This window comes from Pseudorca crassidens, chromosome 7, assembly GCF_039906515.1.
Source record: "Pseudorca crassidens isolate mPseCra1 chromosome 7, mPseCra1.hap1, whole genome shotgun sequence".
NCBI lineage: Eukaryota > Metazoa > Chordata > Mammalia > Artiodactyla > Delphinidae > Pseudorca > Pseudorca crassidens.
In genome coordinates, this window is record NC_090302.1 from 6,073,054 (window position 1) to 6,093,136 (window position 20,083).

The 20,083-nt window shown below is 58.7% G+C and overlaps 1 protein-coding gene across 2 annotated transcripts in view; it reads right to left on the reverse strand.

The window, feature by feature from the left end:
- HMCN2 (hemicentin 2) overlaps nt 1-20,083 on the reverse strand; it is a 150,928-nt gene that overhangs the window by 27,020 nt on the left and 103,825 nt on the right. The window contains exons 55-76 of one of the 2 annotated variants that reach the window (XM_067742953.1): nt 19,351-19,464; nt 18,761-18,948; nt 18,036-18,132; nt 17,103-17,264; nt 16,816-16,929; nt 15,640-15,842; nt 14,848-14,929; nt 13,133-13,264; nt 10,274-10,417; nt 10,026-10,185; nt 9,813-9,937; nt 9,170-9,353; nt 6,675-6,772; nt 5,864-6,130; nt 4,938-5,128; nt 4,392-4,473; nt 4,160-4,296; nt 3,398-3,539; nt 3,166-3,310; nt 2,141-2,268; nt 1,131-1,287; nt 212-333 (exon numbers count right to left, since the gene is read on the reverse strand). In XM_067742953.1, the coding sequence (XP_067599054.1) occupies nt 212-333; nt 1,131-1,287; nt 2,141-2,268; nt 3,166-3,310; nt 3,398-3,539; nt 4,160-4,296; nt 4,392-4,473; nt 4,938-5,128; nt 5,864-6,130; nt 6,675-6,772; nt 9,170-9,353; nt 9,813-9,937; nt 10,026-10,185; nt 10,274-10,417; nt 13,133-13,264; nt 14,848-14,929; nt 15,640-15,842; nt 16,816-16,929; nt 17,103-17,264; nt 18,036-18,132; nt 18,761-18,948; nt 19,351-19,464 (3,174 nt within the window). The remainder of the gene's footprint in view (nt 1-211; nt 334-1,130; nt 1,288-2,140; nt 2,269-3,165; nt 3,311-3,397; nt 3,540-4,159; nt 4,297-4,391; nt 4,474-4,937; nt 5,129-5,863; nt 6,131-6,674; nt 6,773-9,169; nt 9,354-9,812; nt 9,938-10,025; nt 10,186-10,273; nt 10,418-13,132; nt 13,265-14,847; nt 14,930-15,639; nt 15,843-16,815; nt 16,930-17,102; nt 17,265-18,035; nt 18,133-18,760; nt 18,949-19,350; nt 19,465-20,083) is intronic. The other variant, XM_067742952.1, reaches the window with a different exon arrangement.

Here is a 20,083-nt window from a genome sequence, read left to right on the forward strand (position 1 = left end):
ACTGTGCTGGAGTTGGGTTATGTCAGTGTGGGAGGGCAGGATCAGACAGGGCTTCCTGGAGGCGGTGACCCGGGAAGCACAGAAAGGCTCAGAGGGAAGCCGTGCAGGTCCCCGGAGGCAGAGAGAGCGCCCAGGAGAGGGAGGCACTGTCCCCATCCCGGCCTCCTCATCTGCCCTCGCTGTGAACAGTCACTCCTGAGTGTGAACTCACCGTGAACCGTCACCCAGTAGAGCCTGTGGGCCTCGCCCAGTTCATTGCTCGCCACACACTCAAACTGGGCTGAATCCTGAGGGCTGGGGGCTGTGAGGAGCAAGGAGTTGGAGGGCAGGAGCCTGCACAGACAGATGGACGGTTGTCTGCTAAGTGACTGGCAGGGCTGACCTGAAACCAGCCAGCGTGGCCTCCCTACCCGGGGAATTTGGAGGCGAGGGATGTGTTTCATGACTATTTTCCCTGCCTGTAACCGGCCCCTAGCCTCGACTCTAGAAGTTTCTCCTAGAATTTTCTACCTCCCAAGGTCTACCCGTTCAGTTTGTGGGCAATTTTAATGTTTGCCTCTGGGTTTCTCCATAATCCTAAAAATTTCCTACAGTCACCACCTATGATAACTTCTGCAGTAGTAACCATATCCAAAGCCCTGATCAGAACTGCTCGTGTTCACTGAACACCTGCTTAGTCACAAAGCTCCACGATGAGTTGGCACCTAACACAACACATATCTGGTGAATTCATTGGTGAACTGACCTCTTAATACTCCCAGGGATCATTTCAGGGTCAGCTGCATTTGAGAAACGGGGAGACCGAGGCTCCTGCAGGAGCCATGGGTCCAGGCTCAACCGGCACGAACTTGGGCTTCTACGTGGGTTCTTAAATAGTGACTAAAGTGGTTGCAAAGGCCATATATTTTCCATTTGGCTGTATGTCCCAAATGTCCCCACCTCCGACCAGGTATCTTAGTGTAAAGACCCTCCTGGCCCCTTGAAGTCAGGACACAAGTTCTGGTGCTGGCTTTGGTGAGACCCGAGCGCGCCCCTGCCTCAGTTCTGGCCTGGCTCCCCTTCTCTGAGACAGGCACGCCCTTCCCCACCCCAGGCATCTCATGACGCTCCCAGAAGGACCATCTCAGTACCGGTAGGCTCCCTGCTGCAGGCGGAAGTCCAGCTTCTGTCCATCCTTCCACCAGACCACAAGGGGCTTGGGAGAGCCTCTGGCCTCACAGGGCAGTGAGGCGGCGGTGTCAGCAGTCAGGGTCAGGTTGGAGGGGCCGGGGGTGATGGCTGGAGGCTCTGGGGAGAGAACAGTGATCAGGAGACGGGGTGTGGGGTGGGGGCAGGGCGGGGGTCTCTAAGGTAAAGCCCAGGAGCAGGAGATACTCCAACCACCTTCAGCCCATCCCCGAGGAAGCAGGAGCGAGGAGGCAGGAGAAACTCCCCAAGCGGATCTTCCAACGGGTTCCCAAAGCTGGGGCGATGGGGCCTTTGACCACCCCTGAGGCTGGCATCCCCCTCACTACACCTCCTTGAATGGGGCCTCCAGGGCGCAACTCCCCGGCAGCCCCACCCGAGGCCAGGGCCCAGCAGCGCAGCCTCCACCGAGGTGATCAATGGGATGGAAGAGCAGATCAGAGCACCTGGCTCAGTGATTCTGAGGGTTCTACAGCTCGTGCATGTTTTCTCATTCAGCAGAATAGCATAGTAGTAAGTGTATATAAGGTATGCATAAAGATAAATACGCATCTTTTTTTTCTTTTTTTTTTTTTTTTGCGGTACGCGGGCCTCTCACTGTTGTGGCCTCTCCCGTTGCGGAGCGCAGGCTCCAGACGCGCAGGCTCAGCGGCCATGGCTCACGGGCCCAGCCGCTCCGCGGCATGTGGGATCTTCCCGGACCGGGGCACGAACCCGTGTCCCCTGCATCGGCAGGCGGACCCTCAAGCACTGCGCCGCCAGGGAAGCCCCAATATGCATCTTTGAGTGTACATGCTCAAAACATTTTATTAATAGGATTCATGGTCAAAAATATTTGGAGATCGTTGCTCCTGGCTCCTGACAGCTAAGATGAACCAGAAACTAAGCAGGACCCGGTCCAGACAGGGGGTGGATGCTGAAGGCAAAAGAAACACACCTTCCCTCCTCTACCTACCGAAGACCCGGAGGTCGCGGCCCTGCCGATCGGAACCTGCGGCGTTGGACGCCAGGCAGAGGTAGTGACCGGCATCCTGGGCGAGGACTGGCTGGATCCTCAGGGAACCCTCAGGCAGAACCTGAAACCTGGAACACAGGGAGGGGTTGCCATGGATACCAGCAGACCAGCAAGTCCCTGGGGAGGAGCTGGACCCCTGGTAGTGTCTCCAGCAAGACCCTCCCCTTGGTCTCTGGCTTTCTGAGCGAGAGGATGCTGACTCAGGAGTCCTGCATCTGTGAGGCCAAGGTCGGTGGGGGGGTGGGGCGTGGGGCCACAGCCTTGGGCAGTAACCTGCACCACAACCCAGCATCAGAAAGGGTGAGAGGGGCTGCTTCGGGCCTCCCATGCTCCCACCTGGGCCCAGCCTCCCCCCAAGAGCCAGAGGGCAGTGGTACCCCAACCCTTTCTGAGAACAGCCCCTCAATTAGGTCAGAAAACTGCCTTTTCCCAGTGGGGGTACAGAGTGAGGGAGGCCAGAGAAGGCCATGTCTGTACTGTGTGACCCCGCCCCTGGCCACAGCCGGTTGGACGGGGGATGGACACATCATGCAGGCTGAGCCAATGGAATTCTCTGCTCTGGGAATTTGGAACTGGGATTCACAGACAGCTCACCAGGGTCTGCAGGTTGTGTGAACACAGCAGCTATAACTTGGCTGGGGGTGGGGGGGCGGGGGGAGGTGTGTGTGGGGAGCCGTTCTGCCATGTTCTTAGAGAAAGAAGGTGTAGAAAATTGGTCTGAGAGAGAGAGAGGCATGAAGCCCTCACACACAGAAACAGACTAGCAACCAAGAGTCAAAACTAGACAGACAGACAGACAGACAGCCACCAGGGGTTCTCATGCCCTTAACGAATGGGCATGTATGTCCTTGGGTTCTGAGAAGACCCATGTCCTTTCTGCTCCAACTGCCCAGGTGGGCTTCCGTTTACAACCCGTAAAGAGGTACCTGAGCCCCTCCCTGATGCCCTCCCCTGCCAGCTCCCACCTGGGGCTCTCAGGATCCAGAGGAATGCCGTCCTTCCGCCAGTTCACAAGGGGCGGGGGGGCACCGTCTGCCTTGCAGGACAGCAGAGCCGTCTGGTTCACGGAGGCGTTCACTGCAGGTGGTCCCGGCCGGATGGTGGGCACCGCTGGAGGAGAGGCACAGAGGGGGCGGGTGCTGGGACCCTGTCGCTCTCAGGGAGGGGGGGCAGGGCGGGTGGGGTGGGGCCACTCACTGTGGACCTCCACGTGGAAGGCCACACTGGTGCTGCCTGCAGCATTGCGGGCTGTGCAGCTGTAGTTGCCACTGTCGGCCGTGCTCAGGGCCTGCAGCTGGAGGAACCTGCCCTGCTCTGGGAACTGGGTGTGGGCATCTGCCTGTAGAGACCCCCAGGGTGGAGAGACCCTCATCAGTGCTGGGCTGGGCCAGGCCAGCCCCCCACGCACCAAGACCAAGGAACCAGCGGGGCCGGACAGTGGTCTCTGCCCCATTCATTCTGGGCCGGCCTGCAGCCCCTGAACTGATGCCCAGCTGAGGACTTTCTGGGGAAATAGGCTCCTTTGGGAGGGAAAGAGCATCTTCCCTGGAGCTCTGCCTGTCGGGCACGTTGCAGGGGGGACCCATGCTCACACTAGGAGCTGGAGCTTCCACCAGGTTTACAAGCCTTGGGTCCACAGCAGCAAATTGGCCCCATGTCAGGGGTGAGCGCACAGAACCGCAGTAACTGGCCCCAAGCCACACAGCCACTAAGCACAGCTCAAAGGCACAGCACAGATGAGCACCAGAAGCCCTGGGGTGCAAATCTTAGCCTTGCCTCGGTGTCCCCATCCACAGTATGGGGGTGACAATAGTAACAGGGGTGGAAAACGTCAGGAGAGCAGGTGTGCAAAGGGCCAGCCCAGAATAGGCCCTCGGCGCCTGGGATCGAGTCTGGTCAGGGTCTGGGGCCTGAGAGGAACAGAAAGCGGTGCCCCTGGGTCCCCAGCCTGGCACCCACCTGCAGCAGGATGCCATCACGGTGCCACTCGATCTCCGGTGCGGGATCTGCCTCCACCGAGCACTCTAGAACCAGCTGTCCCGGGGCCAGGCCAACCACACCGCGGGGGCCTTGGGGCCCAATGACATTTGGGGGGGCTGGTGAGGTGGGTAGGGAGGACATGAGAGAGGGACCCACCCCTGCAGGTCCCATCCTGCCTCCCTCTCCTGCCCCCACTCTGGCAGCCCCCTACCTTGAACTCTGACCCGGAAGCTCTTCTCGATTTCACCAGCAGGGCTGTGGGCCAGGCAAGTGTACAGCCCAGCGTCACCCACCTGGGGATGGGGCAGGGTGAGCAGCTACCTCCGGCCCCACCCTGCCCACCTCCTGATCTGGTTTCCCTCCTACACAGCTGAGGACCCAGGATTTAGCCTCAGGCCTGCTGAGTCAGCCATCCTGCCTTTCCCACCAACCCCTTCTCCTCTCTGGGATGTTTCTTCCCTATTACTGGCTCACCCTTGCTTTAGGGCTAAGGCAGAGTCTGCCTCCTCCAGGGAGTCCCCCTTGACTATACCAGTTCTTTTCTGGTGGGGTTAGGGATTTATCTGGTTTCTGCATCAGCCTTGGGTCTGACCTGACTGGGAGCTCCCAAGGGCATGGCCCGGGGCCGGGGTGGCGGGTCCTCTTCACATCCTCATACCCCAAATAAAAGTGGAGCTTGGGCAAACCCTGCCAAGTGCCACTGGGTCCCTCCCCTCCTCTCCCCAGCTTCATGCCACAGCAGGCGGGGCAGCAGCACCTGCACACCCTCCACCCGGAGCCCCCGCCCGGCCCTCTTGCTGTCCTTCGGCCTGTTCAGGGCCTGCCCATCCTTGTGCCACGTGATGCTGGGTTGGGGGGTGCCCCGGGCATCGCAGAGGAGCTCCAAGGGGGTGCCGGGGGTCAGCAACAGCTCTGCAGGCTGGCCTGAGTCCTCGATGTGGGGGGGATCTGCAAGACACCCCGCCCTGGGTCAGCCATGGGGGCCATGCCCAGAACACTAGGATGTGGGGTTCATTCCCCTCCCCCACCATCCAAATGCTGACAGTACATGGGCCTGCAAACAGCAGGCTGGTGATTGTGTTGGAGGGTCCTAAACACGTTGGGCCCATCTGCCTGGGACAATGATTTGCGCTTAAAAACCAACAAGGAGGGCTTCCCTGGTGGTGCAGTGGTTGAGAGTCGCCTGCCGATGCAGGGGACACGGGTTCATGCCCCGGTCCGGAAGGATCCCACATGCCGCGGAGCGGCTGGGCCCGTGAGCCATGGCCGCTGAGCCTGTGCATCCGGAGCCTGTGCTCCGCAACGGGAGAGGCCACAACAGTGAGAGGCCCGCGTACCGCAAAAAACAAAAAACAAAACAAAAAAAACAACAAGGATACAGTATGGAGGGAAACGCATCTTTCCAGTAGGGCACACTTGCAAAATCTTGTGCTTCAGACTTAGAGCCCCAAGATTTCGATGGCTTTGTTCCTGCTTTACAAGCTTCCAAGGACAAGACAGAGGGGCACAGCCCCAGGAGGAGGAAGCGTCCTGGCCCCCAGCCCCTGCAGCCAGGTCGGCGATGCCTGCTCCCTAAGCCCCAAGCCTCCAGGGTGCTCACCTCTCTCACCGCCTCCATCGCCCCCGAGGGCCCCCGTCCCATCCCTGGCCCAGAGAAGCTGGCGCTGGCGGCAGGTGACCCACCCATCACTGTCAGCCGGAAATGCCTCCTCGCTTCCCCTGCCTCGCTCACGGCCACGCAGGAGTAGATCCCTGAGTCGCCAACTCCCGCTGTCTCCAGCTGTAGGCCAGGCCCCTGTTCCAGGCTCCGGGGCAAAAAGGGTTCTCCATCCTTCATCCACAAAACGAGGGGCAGGGGGCTGCCCCGGGCTTCACAGGGGAGGACCACCGGGGAGCCACGGACCACCGCCACGTCATTCTGGAACTCGACCGGCTCCAGGACAGGGGGCACTGCACAGGGCAAAAGAGTGGGCACGAGCCAACTTATCCAATGCCAGGTGGCCCTCGCCCCTGGACTTTGCACAGACTGTAACTATGGGCCAGAATGCCCTTCTCCTGGACTATTCCTTCTCATCTTCAGTCCTCAGCTTAGACCTCACCTCCTCCAGGAAGCCTTCCCTGAATGCCCGAGGCCAGGTGAGGTGCCCTCCTCTGTGCTCCCGTGGCACCCTCTCCTTACCCTGGTATCACTAGTTGCGTGGAATTTTAATTTTACAGAGCTGTTTCCCTCACCCACTTCCTGGTGTCAGGGCTACCTCTGCTCACTGCCATATTCCAGTGCCTGGCAAGGCCCTGACACACTAGTGTCCAACAACTACTTGTGAGATCAATGAATGAGTGACCGAATGAATCAGAGACTGAGTATTTGCCCTGCCCTGACATCCCTGAGGGCCAACCCTTGGTTTCACCCAGATGGGCAGAGGGGAGGGGACAAGAGCCTTGATTCTCGCCCCTAAGGCCGAAGGACCCGCTAACCCACTCCCCTGCTCCTTACCGTGCACCTGCAAGGTAAAGTTCCTGTCGGCCACGCCCGCTGGGCTCGAAGCCACACAGGTGAAGATGCCGGAATCTGCCAGCTGCACCTGGGAAATCCTGAAGCCCGAGAGCAAAGGGTGGGGGATGAGAGAGAGAGAGTGAGAGAGAGAGCGACAGGAAGAAAGAGAGAGGGGAGGGAGGGGGGGAGAGGGGGAGAGGGGGAGGGGGAGAGGGGGGAGAGGGGGGAGAGTGGGAGAGGGGGAGGGGGGGAGAGGGAGAGAGACAGGGAGAGAGAGACAGGGAGAGAGAGACAGGGAGAGAGAAGGGGAGAGAGGGAGAGAGAAGGAGAGAGAGGGAGAGAGAAGGAGAGAGAGGGAGAGAGAGAGAAGCAGAGAGAAGGGGAGAGAGGGAGAGTCCCCACCTCACCCCCGACCCCTGCTGCCTTCTCTGCCCACCTCACTCTGCAGCCAGACTTCCTGCTTCCCAAATTCTGGAAGCTCCACTGGCCCACCCCCGGACAGCCTGTACTCCCACCCCCTTCTTCTAGACAATTCCTCTCAGCTTTCAGGACTCGCCAGACTCGTCTCTACTCACTGTCTCCACTGCCTGAACCCTCACTGTCTCTCAAACCCCCTTTTGCCCCGACCACTCCTCCTGAGCCGCCCCTGTCAACGTCCCCAGTGACCCTGAAACGTCTGTTATAACCACCCTAACGCTGGCAGCCCAGGCTCAGTCCACACTCACTTCCCGGGGCCCGCAGCCCATCCTGGCTTCCAACACCACCTGTTCACTGACAATCTCCAAACATCTACCTCCTAAACTCCTGGCAGGAGTGTCAAGTGCCTGGTTTCCATCCTCCCTGTATGTCCAAGAACCTCTCCAACCAACAGGTTGGAGCAGAACACCGGTCTCACCCCTCAACTTGCCCCTCCCACTGTGGACCCATCTCAGAAAACAGACTTCAGCCTTCCGGGTTCCCAGATAGAGACCCCAGAGCCCTGCTCAACCCCTCCCCGTCTCTCCGCACTTCCACCACGTGGCTCTGATCCAGGCCCCACCACGTCTCACCTGGCTTGTGGCCGCAGCCCTAAAATGCCCTCCCACTCTGCCCTTGGCCCTACAGTCTGCTGTCCACACTGCAGCCAGAAGGATCGTCTAAAAACCTAAGTCACAACCGCAAAGAAATGAAAGTAGAAGCTCAAACAGATAAGCCAACACCCGTGTTCACAGCAGCATTATTCACAGCTGCTAAAATGTGGAAGCAATCCAAGTGTCCTCGACGGGCGAAAGGATAACGTGGCCTACACATACCAGGCGATATTATTCAGCCTTAAAAATTAGGACGGAAAATTTGACACATGCCACAACATGGATGAAATCATGATGCTGCGTGAAATAAACCAGTCACAGAAGGACAACGATTGCATGGTTCCACTTATCTGAGGTACTCAGGATAAGGCAGGTTCACAGACAGAAAGTACAGTGCTGGGTGCCAGGGGCTGGGGAGCGGGGTGGGGAATTAGTGTTCGATGGGGCAGAGTTTCCGTTTGGGGAGATGAAAAGGTCTGGAGATGGTGAAGGTTGCACAACAATGTGAATGTACTTAACGCCCCTGAACAGTACACTTAAAAATGGCTAAAATGGTAACTTTTCTATTATGTGTATTTTACCACATACACAAAATTTAAGTCACGTCATGATGTGACTTCTCTGCTGAAAACCCTCTCAGGGCTTCCCTTCTCTCCTTAGGAAAGCCCAAGTCTTTTGAAGGACTTACGAGGCCCTATGTCACCTGACTTCCCCCTTCATAACCGACCCTCCAACTCTGTTTCGGGAACACAGCCACACGCCCACCGCAGGGCCTTTGAACATGCTCTTCCTGCCTGGAAGGAATGGAATTCTTCCTGCCATGGAATCCACTCACCTCCCCTTCTCATCGCCTTCCATCTCTGCTCAAGTTTCACCTCATCTGAGTGCCTATTGCTGGCCACCCTAAAATAGCACCCTCCACTGCCACCTCCCATCCCCTCACCCTACTTTATTCTTCTGAGCACACATCCCTTGTGACATGTCACTTTTATATCTCTTTCTTTTCCATTCCCCTCCCTCCCCAAAGCTGCAGGAGCAAAGGCTCCATCTTGCTCACTCCTCCATCCCAGTACCTGGAACTGCACCTGGAACAGCAAGCACTCCGTTAAGTGCTGCTGAATGCATGAAGACGTTGCTCAGGCACTTTCTTCCAGGAAGCCTTCCCAGATTTCTTCTACCTGGGGCCAGGCTGAGTTAGGTGCCACCAGATGTCATCACCCGGATCTGTACCTCCCCCACTGGGCTGTGAAAGCCTGAGGGCAGAGGCCCCTTTCATCTCCCACTCTCCCCATCAGAAACCTCTGTATGTTTATGTTATTTTTAGTCTAAAAACCATTCAGACGTGCTTTTAAGCCCAAGCTGCCTGAAGAGTGTATCTGGGGCCTGCCGTCCGCTGGCTGGCGGGCAGGGGAGCCACTCCCTTACCTGAGGGTGCGGCCCGAGCCGTGGAGGTGGGTGCGCTGGGAGAGCGCGAGGGGCAGGCCATCCTTGAGCCAGTTCACGTGGATGCGCGGGGAGCCCCGGACAGGGCACGCCATGGTCACCAGCTCCCCAGGCCTGCTCACCAGGGTCCCTGCGCCCTCTGCGCCCTGCTCGATGGTGGGAGGCACTGGTGGGTGGGCAGAGAGGAAAAACGGGGGCAGTGAGGGGGCCTGGGCGGGGAGGCGGGCTCCTCTCAGGGAAGTCCCAGGAGGTGGCGCCGATACCTCGACTTCTGCCACATGCAGCCATCGTGTGGCAATCATCACGTGGGTCTCAGGCCTGCGCCCAACCCAGGTGACGATGAAGCCCACTGCCTGGGGGTGTGGGTCTCTCCTTTATCCCGACTCCCCCACTGCGCCCCTGGGCTGTCGCAGTTGTGCCCCTAGTCTGAGGATGGGGCAGAGGCCCGGACAGGTCAGGCTGGCCTGGCTCACAGAGTGGGCACGGCTGGGGCTTCACCAGGGATCCCATATCCGGGCCCTGGCACCGCCCTCCAGGTGCCCCAGTGGAGGCCCCACGGCGGCCAGGCTGCTGCCGCCCTGGGATGGTGGGGCGGCCCGGCTCTCCTCGCCCCTCAGCTGCTCACCCAGCACGTTCACGGTGTGCAGCCTGGCGTCCTCACCGGCCGCGTTGTGGGCCACGCAGGTGTAGGCCCCCGAGTCCGAGGCCCTCAGGCCCTTTAGCACCAGGGAGCTGCCCTCCAGGTAGAACCTGCCCCGGGGAGGGAGAGCCGGGAGCAGGTGCGTGAGGGCCTGCGGGCTTGCCTCCTGGGGCGGGGAGGTCACAGGCTGGGTCTTACCGGAGGTGGGGGCCGGCGCCCTGGCCCAGCGGGCCACCGTCCTTCAGCCAGGCCACGTCGGGTGGTGGCTGCCCGTCGGCCTCGCAGTCTAGCCGCAGCCCCTGCCCCTCCAGGACGCTGTGCTCCTGCGTGGCGCCCGAGCTCCGGATCCGGGGGGCCACTGTGGCAGAGTGGGTGTGGTGAGGCCCGGGGCGGTGGCTGGGGCTGGCATGGGGGTGGGACACGGGGGGCGCAGGGTGCAGACGTACCCAGCACGGCCACCACGAAGTCCTTGCGGGCCTCCGCCAGGGCATTCTCGGCCACACACGTGTAGGTGCCAGCCTGGTCTGGCTGCAAGTGACTCAGCTGGAGGCGGCCCCCCCGGGAGACCACACCACGTGCCACACTGCTTTCTGTGGGACGGAGGGGTGTGGCAGGACCTCACCTGGTCAGACCCACCGCCCCAGCTGCCACCCCTGGGCCCAGACAGAGAAGTCTCGTGACTCCCTCAGAGGGCGCCTGACCCCCACACTCACAAGGCTGGAAAGACCCTGGGAACCCTTGAATCACCCAGCCCTTTCCTATGCTCATAGGGAAACTGAGGCCCAGATGTGGGCCCAGATGTGGGCAGGGCCTCTAGCCAGTTACGTCACGGCCTTCCGCAGCCTGGACTTCTTTGATTGCTCTGGTCCTTACAACCAACCCCTCCCTACTTCCCTCACTGGGGACATTTCTTCCCAAGGGACCCCACTCCCTTTATTTTTTAATTTTTATTTATTTTTCTGGCCATGCCATGTGGCAGGCAGGATCCTAGTTCCCCGACCAGGGATCGAACCCATGCCTCCTGCATTGGGAGCTCGGCATCTTAACCACTGGACAGTCAGGGAAGTGCCCCCCCGCCGCCCCCTTTAGAGTCCAGGACTTGCTCCTGTTCCTGTTGACGCTCAGGCCCAGCCCTCATCTCCCACCCTCCTTCCAACCTTTCCCTCCCCGCACTGATCCAGGTGAACCAGCCACTCACTGACTCCAACGTAAGTCCAGTGTGGGGCTTCCCCTGGGCCTCTGCTCAAGCTGCACCCCTCCCCCAGCCTAGAATCCCTCCCCTTCGTGTTCTCCAGCAGCACCTCTGCCCCAAAGCCTTCTCTAACTGCACCAGTCCAGATTGGTCTGCCCTCCCCCGGATCCTCATCTGTCCAGCCAGCCTTTCAACACAAAATGTACTGAGCAACTACTACGTGTCCAACAGCGAGAGAGCTCGGGAATCAAAGATGAGTGAAACATGGTCCCTGTCCTCAAGGAGTTCAAAATACATCAGAGACAGCGACACAGGTACAATCCTGTGTGCCCAGCCCTGTGAAACCCTGACGGAGCATGGAGAGACCAGGCCAGGCTTCTGGAGGAGGTGAGTCTCAGCTGAGACCTGAAGGTGAGTCTGAATCGGTCAGGTGAAAGTGGAGGTGGTCCGGGGAGCCTGGGATGAGCATTTCAGGGAGGAAACAGCGTGTGCCAAGAGCTGGAGCCGAGAGAGAACAGGGTCCACAGCAATTCCACTCCCAGGTATATATCAAAGAGGAAGGACAGCAAACGCCACACAAACACTTGTACACAAACGTTCACAGCACCCTGTCCACCATAGCCAAAAGGTGGAAACAACACAAATGTCCATCAGCTGGTGGACGGATAAACAGAACATGATATATCTACACAGTGGAACGTTCAGCCATAAAAAAGAAAGAAAAAAATTAACTTAAAAAAGGAATGAAGAACTGACACATACTACAACACGGATGAACCTTGAAGACACGATGCTAAGTGGAAGCAGCCAGTCACAAGAGGTCACGTGTTGTATGATTCCACGTGTTATATGAATTGTCCAGAACGGGCAAGTCTATAGAGACAGAAAGTAGGTTAGTGGCTGCCTAAGGCCGGGGCGGCTGGGAGTGAAGGCGATGGGTAAGGGATTTCCCTTGGGGTGATAAAGATGTTCCAAAATGATAAACAACAAGGTTCTGCTGTATAGCACAGGGAACTATATTCAATATCCTGTGATAAACCATTATGGAAAAGACTATAAAAAGAACGAATATATGTAAAGCTGAATCACTTTGCTACACAGCAGAATTTACACAACATTGTAAATCAACTATACTTCAATTTTTTAAAAAAGAAAATATACAGTTGGAAAAAAAATGTTCCAAAGTTGATTGTGGGGATGGTCTGTGATCATACAAAAAAGAATTGATTTAGATGCTTTCTACTGGGTAAATTGTAGAGTATGTGAATTACATCTCAATAAGGCTGTTATTGAGAGAGAGAAAGACAGAGACAGACAGACAGACATAGGCATATGCAAGGAGTCAAGAGCAGCTGGGTCTGTCTGGAGCACGCAGCAGGGCAGGGAGAGGGGGGCTGGCCCCAGCCCCGAAGGGCCTCCTGGGCTGTGGTTCTGAGGACTCCAGGCACGAAAGGATTTTCAGTTTCAACAGACAACTGACCCACTCAGAGCTGCACTTTGTGATCCCTTCTGCCCCGGTGGAGCCTGCATTGGAGGCAGGGAGTAGACCCGAGAGACCAGTGTAGGGGCTGCTGCCCTCACCCAGGGGTGTGGACAGTGGTGGCTGGAACGGGAAAGGCTATGGATGGAGAGCAGTGCTGGCACCAGAGGCATTTATGTTGACAAGACGAGGTGTCTACTGACCGATGGGTGGGTGGGTCGGGGGAGAGGAAGAGAGCGGGGCAAGGCTGAAGGCCTGGATGGGGGTGACCGACAGTTGGGCCGAATGGGGCTGAGTTACTGGAGAAGGAGCAGATTTGGGGCCAACGCCAGGCCCACGGTCGGGCCAGCTAGACCCTCAGCACACACTCTGCATTTCTGTCCCGTGGGAGCTGACTATGGACACAAACACAAGAAGCCACTGAGCCCCCACTCAGATGGTCCTCAGCGTTGGGATTTCAAGGCCAACAGGGTTGAAAGACAAATCGGGGGGGATGGGACCAACAGGGCACTGCCAGCTTTTGATTTTGCCAAGTAAGAACCGTTAACAACCAACTACCCCTTCTGTTTTCACTGCCATTTCATTAAATAAAGGACTACTTGGCGCCAACAAGATAAGGACTAATGCACTCACCAACAGGCATTCTGTCTTTCAGCCAGGTAACACTAGGTGCAGGGACTGCAGTCACGTCACAGCTCAGGACCAGGGGGCTTCCAGCCACCTGACTCATGGTCTCCGTCTTGGGGTTCTCAAACGTTGGGGGCACTGCAGGAGAGAAGCCAGATTCCCAGAATCCTAAGACCCTGCCTCCTGCTTCCTTCCTCTCAGGCAGATCAGGGATGCCCGAGAAGCCCTTCCCTGTGGTTAGGAGTTGACATTTTATGCCTTGCCATTGATGATGATATGAGTTGTTTTATTCGCAAATGTAAATACAACCAGCAGCTGGCTATTTCAAAACATTTACAAAGCAGAGCCCAGGCGGGGACCGCTTAGCCCAAGGATGGTAAATTTCATGGCTATTGCACCAGCAGACCTTAGACTATGCCAGGGCAGACATCACTAATTGATCCCAACACTCTCTGCTGCTCAGCCAGGATGAAGTCGTGCATCCCAGGTAGCCACTACCAGTGGAAAAGAGATAGCTGTGCTCAGGATGAAACATCTTCTCCCTCAAGGACCAGACATTCCTCCCTTCCCCACTGTTCATTAAGGTGGCCACCAGGAGAAGAAGCTATGGGCTTTGAGCAGCAGACCTGGTGTCAATAATTTTCAACACTGGTACTCAATATGGCTCAGGGTTGAATCCATCCACTGTCCCCCTTTTGGAGAGGCTACAGGGTTTGGCATGTGCAGCAGACAGCTGGTGTCCCCACAAGCTGTCCATCCCATCTTGCACGGGGTCACTCAGGTAGAAACTACATTTCCTAGTCTCCCCTGCAGCCTGCTGTGGCCAGCTGTCAAAGTTCTCACTCATGGGATACAAGCACAGGGGACAGATGCAACTTCTGCATCACCCACTTAAAATAAAAATGCTTGCCCTCTACGTCTGCTCATTTCTGCTTCGTGGGCTGGGACAGGATGCGACATGGACAGGGACAACCCCCAGGGGATGGGAGATCAACAGGATGGAAGGATCCTGGTCCCTAAATTACCACTTGGTAGGTACAGATCTACCCTCCAGCCTAGACACTCACCTCTGGGCTTTTGGATGACAGAGGTAAATGTCTCTCTTACTTGATGCACTGTATTTTGGGGTCTTTTTGTTACCCAGCTGAGTCTATTCCCTAACCGACACAATAGCTGATCCTGAGGAAATCTGGCCAAGCCTTCATCCCTTGCTTCCCTAGGCAGCTCCAACAGGCTCTCCCTCATCCCCAGCTTGAGCTACACCCAATGAAATGCCATCTATGTTCCATTCTTGGGCTGCTGGGGCAGGCAGCTCAGGGCTCAGGCGGGGGTGACATGGCCCCTGCACTCTGAGGGTCTGATCTCTTAGGGCTCCTGTCCCAGTGCTTCCACGCCGGGCCCCGGGCCCAGCACTTTCTAGACACAGTCATGGCAGACCACAGATGGAGCACTTCCTGGGTGCCACACAGGCAGGTACCACGTTTAGCTCCTTTCACTGAATATAAAGCTGAGACTCAAAGGGGTAAAGTCACTCTACTGAGTCCCACAGAGCAAGTCATTGGCAGAGTCCTATTCGGATCCTGGTCTTTTCAATTCCAGATCTTGTGCCCTAAACACTCAGCCACACCTTCCCTTTCCAGCTGTGGCCCTTCCCATCCTTGGCAACTCCCTGTGCTGCTAGGGGTACCGCAGCGACGCTGGCAGCCTGGTGCCCGGCTTACCCTGGACCGTGAGGATGAAGGTCCGCACGGCCTCCCCGGCTGTATTGTTGACTCTACAGCTGTATAAACCTTTATCCGACACCTGGGACAGAGAGAGCACATGAAGACAGTGTGCGGCTGCCGTGGGGATACCTACGGCTCCCCCAAAACATCCAGGTCCCAGAACCTTCCACAGCAGGGACTCCCCAAATATGCCGGTCCTGCCTGGGAAGCCAAAGGGGAGATGGGACCCTCTGGCCTTTCCCAAGAGCCTTAAGATGCAGGAGGGCCGATGGAAGGTGGGTGCACAGGATGCAGACCCCACCCTTCCCTGGGGCTGCACGTCTGTCTGTGGAGCCTGGAGGAGAAGGTTCCCTCACTGTGGGGATGGCGCTGAGTCAGGAGACGGAACCCAGGTGCAGTTCGAGAGGAGCAGCAAATGTTCATCCAAAGAACACTTGTGAGTGTCTAATCCATCCCAGGGAGGGGCGTGGGCAGGTGGAACAGGCTCCCGGGGAGTCACAACCAGAGGGGCCTGCAAAGGCTTCTGGATTCTGGGGCAACAGGCAGGCGGATCTGCTCCAAGTGATTCTGTGAGTCAGTGTGGAGCCCGATCTGGGGCCCCGTGCTCTTCCCACGTCTCCCACCCCGGACGCTGCTCATCATCTTGGATTGGGATCCTGCAGGCCAAGGAGGCAGCAGCCCCCCCATCTTGCCATCCAGCTGCCCCCCATGCCCACCCTCGGCTCCCCAGGACCAGGAGGTGACATTCCCAGGGCTTCCCGCGGCTGCCCGCACCACCAGACATCTCACCTGGGTGTCCTGGATCTCCAGCCTCTGCCCACCCAGCAGAGCTTGGGTCCTCTGTGCCAGGACCAGGGGCTGCCCGTCCTTGTGCCAGGTCACGGTTGGCTCGGGAAGTGAGTCTGCCTCGCAGCTCAGGACGGCCTTGTCCCCCGCCTTCACCAGGACCACACCCTGGGGGCCACTGGAAGCCTGCCTGAAGGTTGGGGGAACTGGGGAAGGAGATGAGCTGAGTGAGGGGCGCGGCCTTCCCCGTGTCCTCCCTGGCCCCAGCCGCAGGCTAACAGCCTATGGAGAGACAAGGTCACGCAGTGGACCCCGCCGCAGGGGATGGCACAGACCCAGGGAGCTGGAAGAAGAGAAGCCAGGCCAGCATGCCAAGGGCCCGCTGGGTGACCTGGGAAAAGCCTCTTGCCCTCTCTGGGTTCAGCCTCCCAGTCGGGGGAGAGGCTATGACAACCCTCCTAGGCTCTTTCCTACGCAGGGCAGGCCCCAGCTAGGTTAGGGCCCTCCATGCGGGTCCACAGGCCCATGTCCCTCCAGCAAACCAGTGCAGAAGCTCCCACCCCAGCTCTGAGCCCACAAGACCTGGCACGGTGCCGGGCGCACAGTAGGTGAACAGGCACAGATGAATGAACCTGCCCCAGGGCTTGAAAGAACCCTCCAGGGAGTGCTGGCTCATGACATCTTGGGCCAGCTTTTCCCCAAGAGGATTCAGAAGACCAGAAGCCCCCCAGAAGGTACCATGCGGAGAACTTCGTGATCCATCAGGCTTGGGAAGGGCCCTTCCTGGGCCAGCTCTGGCTGTTATCCTGCTGTCCCCTTCTCAGCTTCACAGCTCACGGGGCACCAGGCACTGGGCTAAGGGCTCACATACCATCATCTTACCCTTATACCAACCATCACCTTACAGCTGAGAGACCCAAGGCTCAGGGAGGGGAAGTGACTTGCCCAAGGTCACAGAGCAAATAAGTGGACAGCTGAGTTTCAAACCCAAGCATGTCCAAACGCTAAAATCTAGGATCTTAACCACCACGCTCCCCTGATACCACTGCAGCAGAGGGCACAGGGCATCCCAGGCTCCCCCAGGGCCAGCTGCCTCTCTCCTGGCTGTGCTGTCTGAGGGTGTGAGGGCTGATTGAAGGAGTGGGGGACAGTGCAGGTGGGGGGACAGACAGGACATACCCAGCACGCTAAGCTGCACCAGCTTTTGGTCCCGACCGGCGGCATTGAGGGCCTCACACATGTACATTCCGGAGTCCGACGGCTGTGCCCGAGACAGCTGCAGCGTGTGGGTGCCTGCCAGGGGCGGGGGAGATGCCCCTGGTACCAGCGAACAGGCCCCAGCCCCCAGCCCCCACGCCCACAGCCCTGAAGCCCTCCCCGACATCCAGTCCCGTCCCAGGTTTGGGGAGGCAGCTCTGCTTTCCCACAGAGCCTCAGAGCTGGGTCCCCAGCCTCAGTTTACTCACCAGGCAGGAGGAAGACTTCTTCTCCCATGGAGAGGGCCCGGCTGTCCTTGTACCACGTGACTTCAGGGCTCGGGTGAGCGCGGACCTCGCATGGGAAGGAGACGCTGCTGTTGAGGATGGCGGTGACCTGCTCCGAGTTCAGACCCGCGATTCGTGGTGGGACTGTCCCCGCGGCCACCAGGATAAAGAAAGACACATGACGACGCATACCGGCAGGGAGCGGACGGCCACAGAGTGAGACACAGGGCCTTCACTAGCTCCTGGAGCTTCAAACCTCACTGTGCAGCAGCTCCTATCTGTCATAACCATCTTACAGATGCGAACACGGGGGCTTAGAGATCAGAGAGGGAGAGTCACTTTTCCAAGGTCACTCAGCTGCTCAGTGGCAGAGCCAGAATATCAGTTCAGGTTTGAGTCCTAGACCTTGAGTAATACCATCATCCCTCCGCCCCGAGGCCACAGCTGCCCCACATCTGGAGGCAGAGCTCATGGCCACTGAGGTGTATATGTGTCACAAGAATGCAGAGGTGGAGAGGGCCGACCGACTCCAGGGCGGGGAGACCCCCACTGGGTGACATCTCTGAGTCTGTTTCCACAGCCCTAAAATTGGGCTAACCTCTCAGCTATGAGTCCGGGGAAAGTACTCAGCCCCACGCCAGGTACACAGCAAATGTGCAATCATGGTGCTGTAAGGCCTCAGAAGATCCATTCTTCTGGCAGCCCCCGAAGCTGCTTAAAATTATCTAGCGATCAGGGTCCCCCACATGCGCTCCTGGGGTACGGCTGGCACTGGCCCAGAGCCCAGGACACTGGAAGGACCGAGGCGCCGTGTCTGCCCGCACGGTGAGTCCTCGGAGCGCGTGGGGCAGACCCAGAGCACCAGCCCCTCCTCAGCTGGGGAACCCAGGGGCTTTCCTGCTCAGCCCAGCTCACCTTGCACCCTGAGGGTGAAGAGCTTCTCCGCGGAGCCCGCCGGGTTCTCGGCCACACACATGTAGCTGGCAGCGTCAGCCACCTCTGCCGTGGATACCTGTGGGCACATGCCACCGGCCGGATGGCTCTGGGTCCCACCGGGAACTAGTGTGAGGGTTCCTCCCACCCATTCCAGGCACGGCAGGGACCAGGAAGACCACCTTTGCCTACACGGAGCAATGTTTAGGGGCTCACCCCACAGCCATCTAGGGCTTTCTGTGACACCTGGGGGCATGCGAAGCAGACGGATGATTCCCTGTAGTAAACTAGATGGTGACAACAGTCCCCTCCCCCAGCCCCGAGGAGGGTGCTGTGTGCTGTGTTGGACTCCAGGGGTGCCGTGGGGCTGTGTCTGGACACTGGGTGGCCGAGGAGCTGCCCGAGGTCCTAGGTGCTGGACACAGCTCTGTAAGCGTCCAATGGCATTCCCGAGGAAGGCTGCCCTGTGCCGTGCTGGGCTCCAAGTGTGGCACGCCTGTGCGTCCTTTTCAGGTGCCATGCGTAGCCCAGCAAGGCTGCTCACATACGATTATCTGGTGGGCTGAATTAAATCCCAGGGGCTCCAACGTGGTTTCAGGTAAAGAGCCTCATTTGGCCCAGAGAGTGGTCAGCTCATCGGTCCTCAGACAAGCAGCACTGCGTCACAGCAGCCGCTGCCTTCAGCCCAAGCCGGGGGTCGCCCTGACCTGCAACACTTGCCCGTCCTCCAGGACCTGCAGCCACGGGCTTGGGGAGAAAGGCAGCCCGTTCTGGAGCCACGAGATGGTGGGCACAGGGTTGCCCAGGGCCGGGCACTGTAGGCTGACGGTGCTGCTGGCGTTGACAGTCACCTCCTCCACCAGCTCCTCTGTGGCACCCGGGATCACAGGTGGGGCTGGGTCGGGGGGAGAAGAGGGTGAAGAGCGGGCAGCCTCCCTGGGAAAGGTCCCTGGGGGGGCGGGCGTCGAGGCAAGAACACCACTGGGTGCCGGGCACTGGCTGCGGCTCCTTGAACCCTGCCCACCAAGCGCTCCCAGGCCCTGCCGCAGCTAAGGAATCTGGGGCACAGAGAGGGCTGTGATTTGCTCAAGGTCACACAGCTAGGAAGCAGCTCACATTTGAATCCAGTCCTGTCTGGTTTCAGAGCCCAAGCTCGTAACCCCTACCGTACCAACCTCCGAGTACAGTAGGACTGAACATGCTCTCTACTTGGACCCCCTTTGGGAGGGGGCCCCTCATGGGACCTGTAGCCATGAGACCACGCCGCGCCCGCCCGCCCCCAGGTCAGGCCACTCACTCAACACCAGCAGCTGGTAGTGCAGCCAGTCCGCGCCCACCTCATTGGAGGCCTTGCAAGAGTACCTCCCGGCATCTTCCGCACGCACCAGGGGTATCTGCAGGACCCGGCCTCCTGCGGGGACAGAGGCCTGAGCCAGGGCGAGGAAACCCGCTCTTCCCCCTGGAGGGGACCTGGGACACATCACTTCCCCCCCCGGCCACTCCCGCTCCCCCACCTCATCTGTGAAACGCAGAGAATCGCCTGCTCTGCTCAGGTCACGGGTCAAGGGGATCAAATAGAGCGCAGTGGCAGCTTACTCTGTGCCAGGCCCTGGGCTGAGCATTTCCCTGGCCTCTGACTCCGTGTGCTGTTACTACTCCCATCTTACAGATGGAAAAACTGAGGCTCCCAAAAAGAGTGCCCAGCAGTGCTGAGCCCAGCTCCTCACCGAAGGCAGAGGGAAGGGCAGAGAGCTTGGCACGTGTCGGCAGAGGCTCTCAGGAGGCGGCAGTGGTTGGGCGTGGGGGCAATTGGGGTGCAGCACCTGGGACCCTCTGTGCACAAGAGCCAGCCAGGGCCAGAGCCTGGCATCTGTGGGATTGGAGCTGGTCTCTAGTGGAAGCTGGGCTAGGGTCGCTGTGCTCAGGACTCTGGGTTGGGGGATCTCTGACCCAGGATGTGGTGGGCTGTGAGCAGGGTTAGAACCAGGGGCTCACTATGTGCAGAGCCAGGAGACAGTACCCGGGATTTG